Raw genomic sequence first — 21,623 nt, 5'->3', positions numbered from 1 at the left:
CTGCAACGTCAAAACAATCCGAGAAAATACATGACATGGGCGCCACGTTCTTTTTAAGCCACCGTCACGCGCTGTTACTGTGCGTCTAAAAAGCAACATTCTTTACGAGACAAAGATAGTGATGGAGCGTTGACACAGTTTTCCCCAATCTTCCATTTCCCGCGCTTCAATGATTTCTCGAGTGAGTTTTTCTTTCTTCTCTCTAATCACCTCACACTTGTCGAAGACGGCAATGCAACGACAGACTGGGCAATACAGGCCAAGATGACCTGACACAACCCTATAAACGTACTTATGCTCTCGACAGCGATCATTGAGGCAGCGCCCCATTTGCCCCACGTATCTTCTGCCGCACGACAGCAGAATGGAGTACACTACTCCCTCCACACAGTTCACAAATCGGCCATGGCGTTGTTTGGTGCATCCCTGCCTTTCTTTAGAATTGGAGCTCACGTTTCTGCAGAGCCCAGAGAGCTTTTCTGGAGCTGAAAAAACTACATCGACGCCAACCCTTCGGCCAACTTTCTTTAGGTTATGAGATATCTTATGCAGGTAATGTTAAAACCGTTACTCCCATGTTACCCTATAAGCCTGCTGGGTCGTTTCCTCACGCCCTCTTTTAAGTAGGCTCTCAGCAACTGTCGTCAACAGGTAAGATGGATACCCGCTTCTCTGAGCCTTGAAGCTTGTGTGTCGAAGCTCTCTTTCACCCTGTGTGTGTGTGTGTGGGAAGGGGGGGGGGGGGGGGGGGGGGGAGGCAAGGCAGGACGTGAACAGGGCATTTCTAAAATAGAGGTTAATAACTCCCCTTTTTACAAGTTTGGAATGCCCTGAGGAAGAAGGCAAGATGGGGTTCTTAGCCCTCAGCTCATATATCCAGCACACTTGGCCATGACCAAGTTGAAGGCTCAGATCCATGAACCTAATCGTTATGACCATGTGTGCCAAGGGCGAAGAAACCGATCTTGTTTTTTTCTCAGCGCATTCCAAACTTGTGAAAAGTGGAATTATTAACCTCTGTTTTAGAAATGAATGCCCTGTTCAAGTTCTGCCCCCACACGGAAACTTAAAGCTTCGACACACTAACTTCAAGGCTCAGAGGAGCAGGATATTCCTCTTACCTGCTGACAACAGTTGCTGAGAGCCTACTTAAAAGAGGGCGTGAGAAAACGACTTAGCGGGCTTATAGGATTAACAAAAAAAGTAACGGTTTTACCATAACCTGCGTAAGATCTCTCATAACCTAAAGAAAGTTGGCCAAAGGGTTGGTGGTGTTGATGTAGTTTTTTCGGCTCCGGAAAAGCTGTCTGGGCTGTGCAGAAATGTGGGCTCCAAATCTAAAGAAAGGCAGGGATGCACAAAACAACACCATGGCCAATTTGTGAACTGTGTGGAGGAAGTAGTGTACTCCATTTGGCTGTCATCCGGTAGCAGATACGTCGTGACAATGGGGCGCTGCCTCAGTGATCGCTGTCGAGAGCATAAGTACAACGTTTATAGGGTTGTGTCAGGTCATGTTGGCCTGCATTGCCGAGACTGTCGCTGCACTCCCGTCTTCGACAAGTGTAAGTTGATTATAAAGAACAAAAATAAACTCACTCGAGAAATTAGCGAAGTGCGGGAAATTGGAAGGTTGGGAGAAAACTGTGTTAGCGCTCAATCACTATTTCTGTCTGATAAAGAATGTTGTCTTTTAGACGCACAGTAACAGCGCGTGAAGGTGGCTTAAAAAGAACGTGGCGTCCATGTCATGTATTTTCTCGGATTGTTTTGACGTTGCAGGTTTTATACTCGATGTTAGCGCGAATGAACTTCAGTTGTAATCAGCGCCTTGTTCGTCTGCCTTCTCGTTTGGTCCATGTCTTTGCGCTGTTTTTATTTATTTTTTTACTCTCGTATTAAAGGCAGATGGCTGACCGTTCGCAAACAAATATCACCAGATGCGCGATGATGAACGAGTAGCAAGGACTTCTTAAATTTTAGTGTATTTTTTTTATTTCTTAATCGATTTGCAAATGCTATTTGGCAAACTGAAACATTATCTTCCTGAACTGCGTAGTTACTTTGTTTCACAAGTCCTGTAAAATAGAAAACAATGGGAACATGGGAACAAATGAAAGTTGAGGCACGAAGAGATATCATACAAAAATATTTTCCTGATTAAAGTGGTTGAAAGGCACCGTCGCATATCCACGCTGAAAATTCCGCATGATTTTTCAATTGATGTTGGTGCCAATTCGAATGGTGCATTTAGAAAGTAATCTACTCTTCTGTAGTGAAAACGTAGTAACTGATGTAGTTGGCTAACAAATCAAAACAAAATAAAAAAAAATTCTATTTGCGCGCGCGCGCGTGTGTGTGTGTGTGTGTGCGTGTGTGTGTGTGTGCGCGAGCGTGCGTGTGTGCGTGCGTGTGTGCGTGTGTCTGTGTGTGTGTGTGTGTGTGCGTGCGTGCGTGTGTGTGTGTGTGTGTGTGTGTGTGTGTGTGTGTGTGTGTGTGTGTTTGTGTGTGTGTGTGTGTGTGTCGGTATCGGTGTCGAAGTACAAAGCAGTCAAATGTGTTGAATGGCTCACTAGACAAGACATTTCAATGACTGCAGCTGAGCCTAAGCCGACTAAAAGACAAAGGAGGAGAACATTCTAAAAGCACGCGGGTATGATCCCGCCCTGAGGCCGTCGATTTCCCTAGGGACGCAGCGGCAGTACATTGCCTAACACATTTTAAGCAAACATGATATCCGCGCCTTTTTGCATTGCACTAATGCAGTCTGGTGTTAAACAGCAACGTTTGGCGCTTACGGTAGTTCCTTACATAAGTATCTACCACTACACTGGAAGTTTTGATGATTGCTTTTCAGCTGCGGAAGAAAAAAAAAACTGGGAAAGCGTGTTCGTGCTATGTCGCGCTCCGTACATGTGCGAGAACAATCGAATAAATTTCAAACTCCCCCTCCCCCTTTTTTTTTCTTGACTAGACATTAGATATGCTAAATATTTCAGTGCTGCACGTGGTTGCTTTTAGTTCAAGTGTTGTTCCTATGATGCGAGGAAAAGCGGACGTCTGCAGCGGCCAAAAATAGCGATAGAAGCGCGTTTTCTTAATTCCCATCTCCTGGAGAAAAACAAAAAAAAAAAGTCAGCTGACTCTGGTCACCCAGTTACATGGCTCTTACATGATACCAAAGACATCGCTGCAGACATGGTGACAGAACGATCTTCGCCTTAAGCATGTTTGCTTCACACATTTGTATGCTACGAACGTGTCTGCGGTTAACGTGAAACCTTATTGGACTTGCATTTCGTGCAACCCCAAAGGAAAGCACGGATAAAAGCCTGGCTTTGTGAGTGCGTGCGTGTGTGCGTGTTTGGGGGGGGGGGGGGGGTTGATTGATTCCTAGGCGGGAATCGAAGCCAGACCATTCAGATTCTCAAGCGTATGATTCCGCAATCAGGGCGTCACCTCCAACATAGCGCGACACAGATCGTCGCGATTTTAAATCCTATTTGGCGGGAAAGCCTCGCGGGGCATCCTCCCTTCGTCCAGCAGTTAGCGACTTGACTTTTTTAAATATGGATTAACGCCGGTATATCCGTGCCAAGATTCGCTATCGAGTGCACATGCCACGCGTGTCTGCAGTCGCCAAACTAGTCGATGAAGAGCGACGAGACCGCAGGCGCCCCTCACCTGGAACACAATTGCCCGTCAATTTCCTACGCGCTTTTAACGCGGAATGTTTTTTATCGGCCAATTTTCGTGGAGTTTCGTAACGTTTGGCTGTAACGAAATACGGACACCGAAAAGCGCTACGTCCCCTTAAGATTGAAGTGTTTCGCCGACTCAGCTCTCCAGGGTCGGTGGCCGAAGCACGCACCAACTTCCTTTCCTCTCATGCTGCGCCATCTCACGGCGTGTGTCGGTGGGCGGTGCCCATTCGGACGTCCTTCTTCCCTTAAGGCCCGTTCACACTCTTGCGACCGAGTACGACTGAGAGCGACTTCTTAGGACCGGATGCGAGGCAGCGGAGCTGGTCCTAAGAGATCGCAAGAGGCTTAAAAACCGGTCTGGTCTCTCTCGGTCGTACTCGGTTGCAAGAGTGTGAACGGGCCTTTAGTCTCAAACATTCGGTGCTTGTGTCAGCACGATCGAGCTTGTACAATTATTTTTACGACTAATGTCATACCAGAAAGACGCAGGCCTCAGACACTGTCTGCAGGCTGTCTTTTGCACGATGTAGGACCGCGGCTTTAAGCACGGATCGGAGATGTAGCGCGGACTCTGCGAGCCACCCGTCGTCGAATATACGCTTTGCCGGTGCTCCCGGAATGCACTCGTGCTGTCTGACAAGCACACTCAGCGGAGATAACTCGCCCGCCTTTCGAACAAGTCATGAAAGTAGACATGATTTGTCGGGGTATTCTTTCTCCCTTTCTCTCTCTTTTTTTCTCTTTCAATTTTGCTCTTACTTTTGTTCATTCGAAGGGTCCTACCACTGGTATACTCGAGGACAACTTTATGGCTATCCAGTCAACGGAACGGGAGTGCGTGCTTCAGGGCCGATTTTAACTGACTTTTACGTAACGAGTTATGAGTACCTGATTACTCGTAATAAATTACATTTTATTGTAACTTTTTAACGGTTCAATTACTTTTGTTTCTGTGGATACGTTCGCTGTACAGTAAACGCATCAATTACGAGTGATCAATTATATGTTTCCGAAAGAGCTAAAATTATTGAGTTGAGTTTCTTTACGTAAAAGATTCGATCTGTCTGCCCTTGCGTCACTCGTCTATGTTAAACCAACGTTGGGCACTTCTTTCGATTCCTAAACAACTAAAAAAAGATACCAAGATATCAGAAGGATTAGAATGTCGACGCGCTCAGCGACGTTTTAACTTGGGCGCTTTCGCCAGTCGGTCGCAACAGTGAAGCGCTTCGCTTCCTAGAGGACTCCGAAGCGTCCCTCGAAGCACTGCGCAGCCAGGAACTGGTACTCAGAGTGTTTGTGCCGTAAAACACCGCTATTTCCTCAAACGCATCCGTCGAGAGGGTCCTCAGCGTTGCGGCAGATATCTTCACCGGGAAACGGGGGAAGGTGACTGACGAGAACTTCGAACGACAACCGCTGACTTTGAACCTATGTACGCATTTTAATGCGAAAGCATTGAAGGTACACTGACAGGATATTCATTCTCGCTGAGGTTTTTAGTTGTACTTGGCATATGAGAGCCCATCTACCCCGAACAAAATTCGCGGCTCGAAATTCGGTTTCTTTTCGCCCGAAAACCGACGATCAAGAACTGGCCGGTTTGAGTCTCGCTCTCTCTCTTTTCTGTGGTCACGGGCCGTTTTCTAAGGTTTAGACACAACCACCAAATTTAATCAAAGTCATTGGTCGTTGAAGGCACACACTCAATATTAAAAAAAAGAAAATAAACTATGAAACCCAATTTTTGTGGCCTCTAAAAAGCTGCAAATAAGTTGATTGAATAAAAGCTCGAGGTACACCTAAGCATTTCTTACGAGTTGTGAATGCGAAAGCATGCAACCCGCTCGTACGCTCCCTTTGTCGTCTGCTCGTCCGCTCCCTTTGTCGTCTGCTCGTCCGCTCCCTTTGTCGTATGCTCGTCCGCTCCCTTTGTCGTCTGCTGCGTACCAGCGCGCGCGTGCTTTGGGATCTCGGGGGCCATTGCGAAGCAGCCAGTGGAAGTCCCGTCGAAGCGCGCCAGCCAATGGAACCGAAGGCGAATCGCTCCGACTGGAATCGCGGCGGAAACTAGGAGCCGTTTTTGCGCTTCAAACTGATGACGTCAGCTCGCTCCATGAGGCAGTTATTGCTTTCGCATTAAAAAGTTGCACAGAGAACCGGAAGCATTCTGTGCGTTCGCTGCGTAATTCTCAACAGGGCGTCGTTTCGCGTATCGTGAGACTCGCGGGGACGGCGATGGCAGCGGACGACGGGCGTGGGACCTCTACTTCAGAACTGTCGTTCGCAGTACCGGCGAATTCTGTCTGCCTTTAGAACAGAAACTTGGGACTGATCAACAGAATTGGTATTTATCCCGTACGACACGCCCGACCACCAAGCCGATTTGCACGAAGACGTCACCGAGCCGCCGCCCCCATCTCGTGGCTGGAGACCTCGCTCGCGCAAAAGTCAAGAACGAAGGGCGTACTTCGAGTTGCATTTGCACGCGTACGATTGCTTTACTAGGTGCGAATGTGGCCAATGCGTGGTGCTGCCCGGCTTCGATCCTGGAGTGCTTTTACTGGAGGAAAATCGGCAGCAAGCTTTCCAATCTACAGTTGACCCGCTGCCTTATTACTCTCGAAAATGTTTGTCCAGTAGCTCAGTGGAAAGGCGTCCGCTTCACACGCGACGGAGCCGGGTACAATCCCGGTAAGCCAACGTTTCTTTTCTCTCTCTCTCTCTCTCCCTCTTTACTTTTTGCGAATGTTATTTATTTTTTTTTTTGCAGTTATTATTGCAAAAAACAAATCTTGTGGACGAAACGTCGCTGAACTAAGTGGTATGGGATTTCCTTTTTGACCCTCGCAAACTCAATGTAATCACTTTCCACAAAATGCAAGTAGCAAATACCGGGTGTTTTCGCGAAGACTTTCAAAAATCCTAAAAAATAGGGCGTTTGAAAAACAGAAACTGCCTTCGTGAACAAACTACCAGCCACGGCGGACGTCAGTAATTACTAATTAAGTAATTAATACTAATTAACCAGCTTATTAATAAAATTTGTCAATTGACTGTTTAATTATTGGAAATAGACATATGGTTCCAATTAGAAAGTTGCTGAGCATTATCGGAAACCACTAAATCAGTCATTTTCAGAAAGACTTTAAGCGCGTGAGAATAGTAGTGGCACACTGAATTTACCACTCGTGGAGCAGGTACAAGGCTGGGGCTAGAAAAGAGACAAAAAATTCGCGCGGGCGCCTTACCGCAATCGCTAGCCTTGTACCTGCTCCACGAGTTGTAACTTTAGTGCGCTACTACTGTTCTCACGCGCTCAAAGTCTTTCTAAAAATGACTGATTTAGTGGTTTTCGATAACGCTCAGCAACTTTCTAATTGGAACCATATGTCTATTTCCAATAACTAAACAGTTAATTGACAAATTCTAATTAATTAGCTGGCTGATTAGTGTGTTTTTTGGAAATTTCTGACGTCCGCCATGGGTGCTATTTTGTTCCCGAAGACAGTTTCTTTTTTCTTTTTAAACGCCCTAATTTTTATGATTTTTTTAAATCTTCGCAAAAACACCCGGTAAATCGGGTAGCGTCCGCTTTGCCCCGTAAATGTGCTACAGGAATTGCAGCCAGCCATCGGTTCCGATCCCGTTGATCTTTCGGAAACATGTGCAGACTCTGCTGCACAATTCCACTTTTTTTCGGACGCAGGACATGTGAGGCAGCTTTTTACGCAACATCCTGGGGGTATTCTTTTCGGAGCTGATCACGCAAATTCACCACGGGCACCTCACTACTCATCTCCACTATTCAATGTACCAAACAACTAATCTTGAAGCGCAGAAAAGCGAGCGGAACAAACATAACTGCAAAAGAATCGCACGGCGAACGGTTCCAGCAACGCATTTCGTCTGCTGCGCGCGGAAAAAAGAAAAAAAAAAGCGCACGGTTGGGTGTAGCCACGTGACTTCCGCCACTCGCTCTCTCCTCTTCACTTCTCCGACCTCCGTGCGCGGGTTTCAGTTTCGGTTTCGAGCAATTGCGTTTTTTTTTTTTTTTTTTTTTTTTTTTTTTTTTGGCTTTAATAAAGATATACGCGACTCTTTAACAAAATATTAATCGGGTAGTCAAGAAAATGATAAAAATATGTGTGGGGGCGAGCCGACGTCATCAGCTTTGAAGCCGCGGCAAACGGCACCTAAACTCATTTCTGCAAATGAAGCCGCGATCTGACGGCTCCCAGCTTTGAAGCCGCGCGAAAAGCCCTGCCAAACGGCACCTAGTTCCCCCCGCTTCCAATGGGGCGCAGTGAAGCCGAAATTCGATAGATTTCTGCTTCGGTCCCATTGGCTGGCGCGCTTCATAGTTTCAAAGAACGAGGTTTCATTGGCCGCTGCGCGTCAGTTTCAACGACCGCCACCCCATGGCGCCGCGTGTCCGCGGGCCGGTAACACGAAGCGTCTAGCCGCCGAGCGAGCCAGCGGCTCCCCGCCTAAAATCAGAAAGGCGAGGAGAGCGCGCGCTCGGCCGTCGACGCAAGTACGCCGCAGACGAACTAAAAGAGTGGAAGAACAACATGCATGCTTTCGCATTCTCAACTCATAAGAAGTGCTTAGGTGTACCTCGAGCCTTCTTGATTTTGTAATAAAAAGTTTAAAAAAGTAACCTGAAAACTAATCAATTACTTCCTGGTAACTTTTGAATTACTTTTGTGATGGAGTAATAGGTTCTGTAATCAGTCGCATTTTTCAATAAAGTAGTTGTAATCGGTAACTTTTTTTTTTTTTTAGGAACGTGTACGAGACTGCGCACAGGCAGTGCGCGCGCGCTCCTCGTGAGAAATGCCGCAGGAAGTTGTCCCCGGGCACGGAGCTTTTACCCTCTTGTCCGAATACGACTCCCGTAAAATGACGATAGCCTGGGAGCCGTTCAGACTGACTCCAGACACTGAAACAGGGTTTTCCCGGGTGTGCACGTGCCTTCAAGGACGCCGTCGACGGTTACTATTCCGTCAGTTTCCGGTCGTCGGATGAGCGTTTTTGGGAAGCTCAACCCGACTTGCACACGTTTCCCAGAACGAAGCCGCAAAAGAAAAGGCAGCTTACAGGGCCGTCGTTCCACGGCACCACAAAGCAAGGCAAAGCGGTGTGCGACAGCCGCCAACAGCTTAAGAATCGCTGGGTAAATCGCGAGCATTTTAATGTCAACGTGAAACAGCGTCTTAGCGTGCCGTCGTATCCATGGGCGTAAACTATAGCGTCTCTCAGCGTCCCTCGGCGTCTGTCCAAGGGCACTAACCGAGCGTTGGAAAGGACGCAGTGCGACGCGCAACAGCAACGGGACCTAAAAATATTCGGTCTTGCTCATCACTGCTCATAACTTGGGAGCCACGGGTCTATGCGCTCTGCGTCTGTCAAGCTGTCGGTTAGCCCTCCAGCCCAAATGGGATCTGCTTCCACTCGTAAGCCGACGACCGCACATGGGCGCGATAGAATTGTCGCCGCGAGAAGGTAGCTTCGATTCTCGAGTCCTTTGCCCGTGATCCCCCGCCATGGTGCCCCTCGCGGAAGAAAAAATTGTACTTGAGCGCGTTTCTGGGCGCTCGTTGATTTTTTTCCGTATGCGCGTCGGTGCGCGTCCGTGCATATGCGTGCGTGTAAAACCCATGCGCGCGTTTGCTGCGCGTGCGGCGCGTGAGAGCGTGTTTTGCGAGGTTTGTCCGGGCACGAGTCTTTGTGTGCTACTCACTGCGATCGTCCGTCGTTGGAGTGGGCGCGTCTCTGCACGTGCTTCCGCGTAGGTGTTTGCACTCTTGTATCGATCCGTTTCTAGACGAGTTTGTATTTGGCCAAACCAACTGCGCAGGAACCAGATTTGCGTGAGGCAAAGAGTCTGTCGACAGCATTGCAGCGGCTCTGACAGCCAAATCCGCAAGACCAGATGCTTCGTTGAAACGATTAGCACCAACCGCGAGCCGCAGAAATAGAATTCAGCCAAGGGGCCATTATCGCCTCCTTCCTCTCCGTTCTCGCTCACATCCCGGCGCTTCGGGTCGCCCAGCTGGCGATTTTTCTCGATAGCGGCTCCCCGCCAACGAGGGCATTTGCATGCGGCGACGGGCATCCGCGGCTAGGGGCCACGTGCCTCCGTCGAGCCCCTTTCGCCGCCTCGGCTCCGCAAGGAAAGGATCTGAGCGGCGCGATCGCGGGGAAGCCACGGGGCCCGGGGGTCACTATGGCAACCGTAGCGTGAATCGTTAACGCATCCCGGATCCCGATGCCGGTGGCGTGCTTCGAAGGAAAGGGGCGCTGCCAGGGATTCCGCGCGATTCCGAGACAAGGCCCGCTCAACGCGTCATCGATCTCTGCTGGACGCGCCGGCGGTGCCGCGGACGCAAGCTAGGCGGCGCTCCGTGAATGCACTCGTGATGACGTGGAAAGGGAGGAGGGGAGCGCAGGCCTTGTCTACGCGGGAGTATTGGTCCGCAGCGGCAGGCCAGCTAACAGGCCTCGGGCTGTCCGCAAGACTTCCGCCTGTTCTCTCCGGGTATTGAAGGAACGGGCGCTGTTAGGTCCCTGCCGCTTCATTAACCCCTTTGGCCCATACTGCGGCGTATCGCGCGGGGCTGGCGAGCGCCTGTTGTGTGCCGACGCTGTCGACCGTGTCCTTCTTACTTTCTCTCTTTATATCGGAGATGAGGTGGAGCTTTCTTTGTGCGTGTTTCGAGCTTATCTCTCCCGCTATTTGGTCGAGACGTCCGACTAGGAATTCGATAAAGGTAACCTTAGGGTGAATGAAAAAAAGAAGTAAAATAACCTGTTATCATAAAATGCTGAACATCTCTCCAACGGAAAAAGTGTGCGCGCGCAGGCGAGCTGGTGAAAAGTGTACGTGACTTAACCTGGGACGGGGAATGAAAAAAAAAAGCCCCCCAAAAATAAGGGACAAACACAACGTCTCTCAAGATGGAGACGTTGTGTGTTGTTCCTCGTCATCTCTTCAACTTTCCGACGCATTACTATTAAAGGGCCCCTGAAAATAACAAAAATGTATTTTTTTAAACATTCTGGTCGTGTCAAAAAAATAAACTTTACGCGAAACAAAAATTAGAGCAATATTGATGGCGTGAGACGGGACTTCGTCGGTAGTCACCTCCTTTCCATTTGTTTTCTCTCTGGGCATTTCGGGCGCGTGGCGGAGAGGTGGATCGGCTTCGCCTGCACGACCGCGATGGTCATTCCGGAATGACCCGTGACGTCATGAACTTTGCGCGCAGAATTTAAGATAAATTTCTCGCCGTTAATATTGCTCTAAAACTTTTCTTTTCCACGTAAAATTTAGTTTTTGACACGCTTATCCCATCCAAACTGTTTAAAAAAAAAAGTTTTTTTTTTCTTTTTAGGGGCTCTTTAAGGTTTTGACGCCGTGCGTCAACGTGTTGGTTTTAAATCGATAAACAAAAACGCAATGTAAAAAATTTTCTTTTTTAAGCAACATTAACAGCAGGTCGTAGATGCTCATGGAAGCGAGCCCCGAGAGATGTTTGAGTCCTACCAAGTTTCACGCCTAATTTCACGTTTTCGTTTTTTTTTTCTTTTTTTTTTTTTTTTGTAGTGAACAGCGTATGTACTTTTGAAACCGTAGTTTTAATAAACAACGCCCAGGGAAGACCAACATGAAGGGTTTGATGTACGATGCCCTGGCACGCTCCATCGGGGGACTTGGAGATCAATGGAGACCACCGGAGCACCTTTGGCCTTTAAACCAAAATTTCAATCACGTAGCGCCTTCGTTTCAAACATTTTCCTTCATATTGCGGACAGATCGACCGAGCCCACCAACAAGGAACCCGTAAGCCGACATTTTGCACCATTACGATTTTTCCTCCTTTACTCAGAGCCGCCGAGGAACCTGTAAAATACTCCCAATGACGTCCGCGTAGAGTGCCTGTAACCATCGTTCTGTGGATGTTCGATTCAAGTTGTTGTGATGGGGCAAACTGGCGGTGCCGGGGTTCAGAGGGTTCAGATGCAGTAGCGATTCCGCGCAAGAGCTATCGTTATGCGAGTGTACCTAATTCATTCTCCGGGGACCACGGCAATATATTCAACTTCCCGAAGGGCCCGCATGGAGACTTCTTTGTGACCGCGAAATCACCCCGAAAAATACCCGTCAAACCGAGCATGCCGAGACTGAGAACAAAGTCAACAAAAAGGTCCGGAAGACCTTCTTAGAAGAAACTACGTCTCGGCTAAATAAGTAAGCGCATGGTTGCTTCTGTTTTCGTTCCCCCGTCCCCCAGGTTTCTTCAGCATGATCGCTGAGCAGCTCGCCTGAGCTGCAGCTCTTATTTCCCCGAGGACGTCAGACGTCCTAATTAGTATCTCCGTGCGGATAGCTTTTACTATGTTTTTAGGAATTTGTTTTAGTGCCTCGTACCGTAAATAGAGCGACAAAAAGAAAGTGCTGCTCGCGTAGACACGTCACGCACGCACCGCTTGTTAGCGACATCTTTTGAGCTTCAGAGTCACCAAATGATCGCGCAAGGACATGTTGGCGAACGAGCGATACCGAAAAAAAAAAAAATTGCTCGGATGGCCCCCCAAATAAAATTCTACTTTGCTTTGTTGGCGAACAAAGATTGGTGTTTTTCGCGATAGTGAGGTTAGGGAGTCCAGTCCCACTGCTCATTCGTGATACGAACGAAATGGTGTTTGCCGCAGACACGATGATGACACATTTCTCTGCGGATACGCCTCAACTATGATCAGGGCATGATTACTTCACACGTTTCCGTTTTTGTACGACAAATATGGCGCGAGAAAGGCCTCCGAGAGTGCCTGAAGACTGTCTTTAGGGGGGCCCGTCGACGAGCGGGCCCCCGAAAGATAATGCGGGCCGCTAATACGTACCGCTACCCAAGTACCCAAACGCTCAAGCCTGCTTTCCGTACAGCATTGTGGCACGCCAATCGATGACTTTGAAATCGCGGTCATGTGCGGTCAGAGTGAAATCTTGATGGCCGGTTCTCGCGTAATTCCGATCAAAAGCAAATACCAGGGCCGGCATTCTTCTTTTTTTGAAGAGATTACGGGCTACTCGATAAGAAGGCCCTAGATGAAACCAGCACCGCAACTTTCGTCCCACGGGTCGGATTTCGTCGGCTGCTCGAGCTTCCCAACCTAAATGTTTTCCTTACGTTTCGTTTTTGTTTTTGTTTTTTTAATTTTTTTTTATGGTTTTAGGAGGATTAGTTTATGCCAAAGAGAAACCTAAACTGGTTCGAGTCTCCGGTACAAGTGGAGAATACAAAATGTAGTACTCTGAAAACGTTATTTTTACTCATCGAGATGTTTACCACGAAGTACGGCAGGCGAGCCATGGTAAGCTGTAATCTTTCTTCACTTAGAGGCACATGTTAATACAAGCACCGCCGACTTGGGATGCAGAACAGAATGAAGCTGATAACAATGATAACCACGCTTACGAATGATAACAAACTATTCTCGTTCGTCGCTCGCTTCCAATAATGCAGCAGTCATTGCATTTTTGCGGTGCTTTTTTTCGCCTTGGGAGCCGAATTCAGCGATTATTTCGACTGCTCATTGGCGCCCATGCCACTGTTCTTTGTTTGGCGTGATGGGAAATTTTGAAGAAAGAATAGTTAGAAAGCCTAGGGAGGGGCGTAACCCTTCGTGTGTCGTCCTATCGCCAGCAGCCAATCCCAGCTACAAGACAAGGCCTGCATGATGACGCCATCGCAAGTGGATCTTCCGATCGGCCCCGCGCGGCAAACTCGCTGACGTTCGACGAGGGCCGCCACAAAGCGCCCGGAGGGTCCGCCTCGGCGTCACAGCGTTCTAGAATCGCGCACCTTGTGAGACGCTGTACGACGCGCTGCCGGTGATTCTGACGCGAGGTGGGCGGCACTGCCTGGCATACACTAGTGATGACGTTTGGGGGCAGACCTCGTCTTCTATACTTGGTATCGCTGCAGCCGGCTCCGCGATCTTCAGGGAGATATCCACGGCCGCCGCTGAATTGCAACAAACTTGAGTTGGGCAAGTCCTCGGTGTTCCGCCCATTGCGACTCGGCCCTTGGCCCGTATGGCGGGATCGCGGGTCTGGTTCCTGGGAGTGTCGTTGATTGGCGCTTTCCTTTCAGGTGATCGATTCGCTTCGCAGCGAGACGCTGGCGACCAAGGAGCAGCGGGACCGGGCCGTCTTTTTCGTGCATCCTCTTCCGCCGGGCACCGAGTTCATCGTCCGCGCGTTTGCCCAAAACGCCAAGGGCCGCAGCGACAGCGACATCTTCACCACCAGCACCGAAGAACTGAGCACGGGCAGCAATGGTGAGTAGACCCTTTTCCATCCAGCGACGTGGGCTGTCGCCGTTTCTGGAGCACGAAGCCTGGATCCGAGTCCTCACCGAGCGCCGACTCAACCCTCGTGTCCAATGCCTGCTCAGCAGAGTCCAATTGGCACAGCCGCTACAAGCTGGCGTCCACTTTTCCAAAAGGTAGATTTTGTTGACGAAGCCCCATGAACACAACTGATACATCATACGAAAGACGTGTTTGTTGCAGACACCATGAAAAAAGAATCTTCGGAGGCTTCGTACGATTCGTTTGCTTCCAACATATCTGCAGACAGTTGGAACGCAAAATGTGCCTAAGGTCTGGGATTTCCGAGGATAGCGTGACGGAACGCCACAAAAACCCTCTGGGATATTGCTACCAACAGAGGTACCCATAGAGTAACCAAAGGGTTATCTCAACAGCGGCAATGGTCTCAGAGGAGACGTCAAAAGCAGTAGCGCGGTCCCCACATCCCCGCGGCAATATAGACGACGTTTAGGGCCACATTACCGCGGGTTGGTTCAATAAATTACCTCCTTCGGTGCCAATGATCGGGTACCTTGTCTCACTCTGTCGAAGATAGCAAAAGAGAAGACACACGTACCAGAGTAAGGACAGAGTCCAAAGCAATTTACTAAAACACTCTTCTAAGTGAACTACAATGTCCCCATCCAAAATGCCCCCCGCGCCGACAAGGTAAAAAAAGTTCCTTACCTGCCGGACGCGGGGTTCCGGAAAGCCAAGATCGGGGAAGCATTGGAGAGGTCGCCGACAGACGTCCTATCTGTCTCGCGGTCACCGGACGAAAGGGAAAGTCACTTTCCCTTTCGGGAAAGGGACTTCCCCGAAAGCGGGAAAACAAGAGGCGAAACCTCGTCGCCTGTCAGCAGTGATCCGCTTCCGAGCAGGGGAACGGAAAGAGGTCCTTCCGAGAGAGGGTGAGAGGAGGGCCCCCCAAGCCAGGCGACTCCCCGCATCACGAACAGGTCGGAGCTCACGGCGAAAGAGACCGAGCGTTCCGACCCGCGGCTGTTATCGCAGCCATCGGGGAACAGAGATCACAGGAACACCCAGAACCCTTAAAAATGTGGAACACGCACTTCAGAGAACAATCGGTACGAAATCACGCGTAATTTCGAACGTGCTCCGACGTGAATCAAACCCAGGACTACACGATTACGAGATTGCCAACCTCGCATTGCGCCAAAAAGGCAGTCGCAATGTGTCGGCACCGTAGAGGCCGTGGCAAAGGCCGCTCGCCGTCATGAGGCGTTCGAACACCATTGAGCAGTGAGCAGAGACGCAAGACGACGAGCTTTGCGTCCACCCGATAATCATTTGAACCGTAGCGTCCCCTCCCTTCTCCTGCTCTCCCTCACTTGCGACGTGTACAATTAGAAAGAAAAAAAGAACTGCAAAGTTTGCTGTAGGTGGCTAATCGCAAAGATTAGCCACCTACATGATGTCCCCCTGGCCGTATACGTCACCTGCACAAACTGTCGTCTTAATAGCCCATGCGCACAACTTACATAGCCGCAGAAATGACGAGCGTGTTAAGAGAGATTAAAACGGAGTTTCTAGTGTCTGTCATACAGGGAGTAACGTAGCGATAACAATTTCTGCAAAAAGGGGAACAAAGGACGAACACAAATCTCCAAACACAGCTGGGTGGCTGGCGCGCCACTGAACAAAACCGCCTGTTCCTGGTATCCAACCGGAGACCTCTTTCTTTGCAGTGGAACGCTCTACCAACTAAAGTACTAAAAAAAAAATTTTTTTTTGAGGGGGGGGGGGGGGGAATTAGGTTTAGTTATTTGCGCGCTCCACTGGAAATGTGGAGGTCACTGGTTTACCAGGACCAGGCGGATTTTTTCAATCGCGCACCAGTCACCTCGATGTGTTTGGGGATTTGTGTTCGTCCTTTGTTCCCCTTGTTCCTGTTCTCCGGGGATTATTATCGTTATCCTTGTCTAGCTCACTCGTACCTTCGCATTAATTGCATTATCATCGGAGTAACGTAGGTTGTCTTCGGTCGGCGCGGGCGCGTTCGTTTTGGGGGCTTCACCGCAGAGTGACAGTGCTTGCCGTGAAGCCAGCTTTCCGTTACGACGCTTTCGAGGATGGCGAACTTCACGGGTGGGTCACGAAGGATAAGCGGTGAAAAGCCCGAGGTGATCGACTACAGCTTGATACGTTGTGTGGGCGTGAATTCTTATAGATTTATAAACGATTTTTTTATAATATACTTCAGCTTAAAAACAAAATCTGTACTGCTGTTTTTGTTTGACCGACGTGACAGGACTGTCATACAAGGAAGACAGACGCCTGAGATGCGTGTCTGCACACTGGTAGAATATATTAAGAGTCTTACAGCGGCCTTACGGTACAGTGCGTTCCAGGAGTGTAGCCAGGGGGGAGGGGCGGGGAGGTCTAAGAACACCCTCCCTCCGAAATGCAGCCCACCCTATACATTAATGTGCAGATGCATTGCGTTCCCTCTTTCCCAAGTCATGGAGTTTCAGCTCCCCCAACCCGAAAACACTTCCTGGCTACGCCGCTGGAGTGCGCTAGCAGTTCAAGAGGAGAGAAAGGAGGAACTCCGAACTCTCGCTCGGACCTTTCTTCGTGCACCCAGACCCCCGTAGAAGATTAGCACGTCGCTCAAAATTTGGACAAACGTTGCTTTCCCCTCGAACTCTCTCCTCCGTGACTTCCGCAGTTCTGCGCGAGACTACCCTCCTCACCTCTCAGCTGACAGTGCTGTGGAAGCTACGTGCACGTTGGAACAGTCACACTCGTATATTTTGCCACCTGTTCACGCGTATCCACTTGAGCAGAATAGGTCAGGTGATGCGAGGGAGGCGGAAGATTGGACCGGCAAGCGCGTCACCGCACTGTCAGCTTAGTGGTGACCGGAGTATAGTAAGGTAGTCTCGTGACGCAGTTTTCGTGTCCAATGCATGAGCTGGGGCTGGCACGCCTTTTGGGCACCGCGGATGTATCGCAGTGAAAGGGCAAAGAGAGGAAAGTAGGTACGAACTAGACCGCTATGTTTTCCCATTTTCGCACCGAAAAGTAGGCTTTCGACTTTCCAGCCTCTTTTTTTTTTTTTGGCGCACTAAACAATATGTGATTAGTGAAGTCTCAATCTAAATTATTTTTATCCCATCCCAAGTTGAATTCCATGGCCCCTTTAAGGTTCTGAGCGCTGTCAAGGTCAAGGAGACGCAGAAACGCATACACGCAGACTAAGAGCGTCAAGTATCTGCGCTCGATTCGATGGGCCAGCGGATGAGGACGCACTAAGAGACGGCGATCCCCATGCCGTTACGTTTTCACTGTTGAATGATTGGCAGCTTGGCTCGTAGCGTAGGCTGTGCTCCGACTTAAGCTGACACCGAGTTCAGAGATGTTTAAAATGACTAATGTGTGTGTGTGTGTGTGTGTGTGTGTGTGTGTGTGTGTGTGTGTGTGTGTGTGTGTGTGTGTGTGTGTGTGTGTGTGTGTGTGTGTGTGTGTGTGTGTGTGTGTGTGTGTGTGTGTGTGTGTGTGTGTGTGTGTGTGTGTGTGTGTTTGTTTGTTTGTTTGTTTGTTTGTTTGTTTGTTTGTTTCGGGGGGGTTGGGGAGCGGAAGGGGGGCAGGTGCAAACTCTGTGGGCGCAGGAAAAATCTTTATGCGCTGATTTGTGCAGCGTAATGAAGCGGGGAAATATTAGCGATCGGTCGCGGAAAATGGTGTCGCCATTGTTTCGTGTGTTACGCGTTCGCACCAAGAACCTGATCGAGCGGCAGTGCCCCCCTATAGTGGTGCATCCTACTTACGAGGTATCTATGTCAGGAGTGAATGCGCCTCGTTGTCGTTGCGGTCGCCTCGTTTCCGCGTGAGTTGGTTGCCAAAGGAGGGCTTTGCAGCGTGCCGTGCTCCCGCACACTTCCGGCCACTGCGTGCATTGGCCGTTCTTCAGCGTGCCGCCAAAGACGATACTTATTCTCGGGAAACTATAAATCTGCACGCCGTCGAGGAGGAGTGCAAAAAAAAAAGTAAAAAAGGAGAAGAAAAGAAGAAAAGAATGTTTTTGATGTTAGTGCTTCGAAAGGTGTTTATTTTGTTGTCCCCGCACTTGACGGGTCACGTCTTTTAGGCAGTATGCGTGAAATAAGAAAGCGTCCTTCGTTCGTGAAAAGTGAAATACACACCACGCGCGTCCAGCTACGAAAGATGCCTTCCTTCCAGCGCGATTATAGAAGGAAAACATGTTAGAACATGTTTCGATTCTTCTCTCCTTGAAGTGTGAAACAGTCGCGAGGGCACGAAAGGCCGGAAAAAAAGCGAACGAGTTGCGGGAGTACCTAGAGTTTCTGTATATGCTCCCTACGGGAGCCAGGGTTGCGCGTTCCTCCCCGTAGCGCCGTCTTTCCTGCACGGTATGTTGATCCCGCTCGTCATGGGGCTGAATTCGGCGAATAGCGGCGCCGCGCGTTCGAGGCGCCCGGCGCGCTCAAAAGCAGGGGAACGTACGGCGGGGGGCGTGCAACGTCTACTTTCCTGCACGGCACTTGATCCGGCTCCTCACGTGATCGGATCTCGGCGAATAGCAGCGCGGCGGCACGTGGAAAACAGACGCGCAACTCTGGCTCCCGTAGGGAGCCTATACAGGAACCCTAGGAGTAGCCGTACTACGAGAGCTCTGTTTCCCCTCAATTCCAAGCGCAGCCAACGATGCGCTTTCACCAATCGAGCGGTGGCAAAAGTACAGCACTCGCCGTTTTTCCCCGTTCGTTATTACCGCCAATCACGCGCTATAAATGCGCCGCGATCCTGCTTTTTTTCTGCGTGATTGGTTTAGTCCGATCCACGATGTAAGATACACTCTTTAGGTGAGGACACGGCGGGGCTGAACGCGCAGCGTGAGGAATCAGATAGTGTTCGTTCCACGGGCATCCGAAAGGCTGCATTATTCCGCGCCCACCGTGCCCGCGGCTGACAGTGTCGCCGGCGGCCAAACGGCGAAACAGTGTGAAAGCGAAAAAAATCATCTCGTTGCCGTGACACCCCGGTACACCATGGTCTTTCTGCACGAGCGACAACCTTGCTGGAGCTCTGTGCGTGTGGAGCATGAGGCGGCACGAGCCGTCTTTGCCGTGCCCACGGGTCGACGAGTCATCTGCCGGCGCCGCTTGAAACCATAGTGAGAGAGAGAAAGAGAGAGAGTGAAAAGCGCACTTTATCTGCACTGCACGAGGAGCGCGCTGTCCTCACCTGAAGAGTATTATCTTACACCGTGGTCCGATCAGGCAGTTTGATTACGCCACCGCTGCCGAAATGCATCGAGGTGGTCTTTCTGCACGTGCAATAACCTCGCTGGAGTGTACAGCACGAAACGACACGAGCCCTTTCGCGCAATGTCGTCGAAAGTTTTGGGGGCGCCACGCATGCACTGAACGCTCGGTGAGATCCGTCTGTTCGGTGCTGCCAAATACATACTGCCGATGGTCTTTCACAATGGCGCTCATGTGACACCGTGCGGTCAAAAACTTCCCAAATAAAGAAAAAAGGACTAGACGGGAGCATGCTTCTACTCGCGGTGGGTCCACTCGATGTAAGGCTTCTTCGCATATTTTCAGAGGTTGCTTTCGCATGAGTCTGGTTTGTTCCGGAACACCGGAACAAACCAGACTCATCATTGCTTCGCGAAGCTGCCTCTCGCATCGCTTCCCAGCTTGTGTACGGCCAACACTTGTGACTTTGTCGTTGCTGTCGCTTCGGTCGCTCCGAACGCACATTGACACAAATCTCTGAACCAGCGTTCACCTGCACCCGTTTACACCGGTGCAGAAAGCTGTAGCGCGGTAAAATGCACTTCCGCTTGTGTTTGGAGTTTGGCTGCATTCGTAGGTTGAATACGGCGGTGTGCACAGAATGCAGCTGCTGCAACAGGTGCAGGGAAATAGAACGCAACAAATCTATAACAACAATTCGATGCCACTTTTCGCGGTGTTCTTGCGATGGCGTGTTCGAACAAAACGAACATACAACAAACCTTGGTCACATACGTGTGAAATGCATCCCGTTAGCATTCTTTCCTGAAACTAAGCTTCACGAACCGGCTACAAAATGGCGTTTTAGTGAAGAAGCGGTTTTGTTGAACATTACTTAGGTCGCCAAAAAGTTGATCTTAAAATGATGGCGAGCAGTGATGGTAGTTTGTGCGCCTAGCAGTAAGGCCAAGGTTTTGACAGGTATACATTTTATTTGCGCAGGCGACTCTTTGGCACTGTCAATGAGTCCATTGCTAGGAGTTCTCATCGGAGCGATCGCAGCCTTGGTTCTGGTCGCCGTCATCATCGCCATCATCATGCGAATGCGGGTGCATGACACGGACACTGGTAAGTGCTTCGAGCCCTTCCGAAAGCGCCGGACGAAACGTTTGGTTTGTCCGATTTCGATTCACCCCAACACGGGACTCGGAATGTCATTTACCTCTTCCTATTTACGTTAGTGCTTTGCAGATCTCAAATCTTGTTTTGTATCGGACAGTAAAATATAAAACTTCGGCGCTATTCAAAAACAAAACACGCCATGAATTCGCACCATGTTTTTTATGCGTGCGGCAACACCCCAGAGTGGAAACCGCCGGTGTGTTATTTCCGCTATGAGCGACGTGCGCGATTGGCAAAACGCTCGCGGTGACGTATTTATCTGGATGAATTCCTCTTTCATTGACCGAAATCAGCGCTTTGTCGGGGCGTCGGTTTCCGAGTGTAATTACTCCAAGCTTCCGTCGTTATTTTGGCATATACCGCCCAACGTGTTGTTCGCATCTGACGATAAGTTGTCAAAAGTAGTGCCACTAAATACGCTATGCTTCGGAGTAACGACACTTGGCCACATTTTGACTTAAAATCAAGGTTGCCAGTTATCTGAAGCTTTATCTGAAATCACAAGAAATTCTTTTCCGTCCTCCCCAAATGTTTTAACAGTTTGTGGCAAAGCGAAGCGATATTACATGAGCTTCCTAGCACCGAATCTAAGACTGAGGAAGTCGCACTTCTGAATTCTGACGATCGGTTGTTGCGTCTGCTCTGCTCAAGCACCAAGATGGCGGCGCCCACAACAATTTCGGGAAACGGAGTGCCAATACTCTAAGCGCAGCTCATTTAGTGGCTCTAGTCAAAAGATTACAACTCGTGATGTTACGGTGAGGAAAAATCTGGTTTTGACATCACGAAAAGGCTGTTCGTAGTTGCTCGAAGATGACACTTTTTTAGAGCCCTCCGTGATTCTTTTGTCCGTCCACTTTCAGATTCCGGAGAGCCAGACACAACCGAAAAGTGAGTGCCAGCTTCGTCTCACTCGAGTTTCTCTCTTGTTGGGGCCAGTGTGTCCCTGTCAAAACAGCTGTGATTTTGAGTGTTCTTGTCTCGTTGCGCTCCCAGACGGGAGTGTGGCTCTACGTGTCGCGTCGATATGGGATCTCTGTGAGGAAGTAACAAAAAATATTGAGGTTCAGTTTCGTCTTCCTGGGAACTGGGATGACCGTTCCGTCCCACGTAAGGTTGCCTC

General features: G+C 49.6%; 1 protein-coding gene across 1 annotated transcript in view; it reads left to right on the top strand.

Annotated features, from left to right (window-relative positions):
• LOC8036413 (nephrin) overlaps positions 1-21,623 on the top strand; it is a 241,238-nt gene that overhangs the window by 203,276 nt on the left and 16,339 nt on the right. The window contains exons 10-12 of the mRNA XM_042289072.1: positions 13,868-14,054; positions 20,321-20,446; positions 21,364-21,391. Coding sequence (XP_042145006.1) covers positions 13,868-14,054; positions 20,321-20,446; positions 21,364-21,391 — 341 coding nt within the window. The remainder of the gene's footprint in view (positions 1-13,867; positions 14,055-20,320; positions 20,447-21,363; positions 21,392-21,623) is intronic.

The sequence above is a fragment of the Ixodes scapularis genome, unplaced genomic scaffold, assembly GCF_016920785.2.
Source record: "Ixodes scapularis isolate PalLabHiFi unplaced genomic scaffold, ASM1692078v2 PGA_scaffold0__279_contigs__length_252992795, whole genome shotgun sequence".
In the NCBI taxonomy this organism is placed as follows: Eukaryota; Metazoa; Arthropoda; class Arachnida; order Ixodida; family Ixodidae; genus Ixodes; species Ixodes scapularis.
The sequence above is the reverse complement of the archived record's forward strand: the minus strand, read 5'-3'. Positions and strand labels throughout refer to the sequence as shown.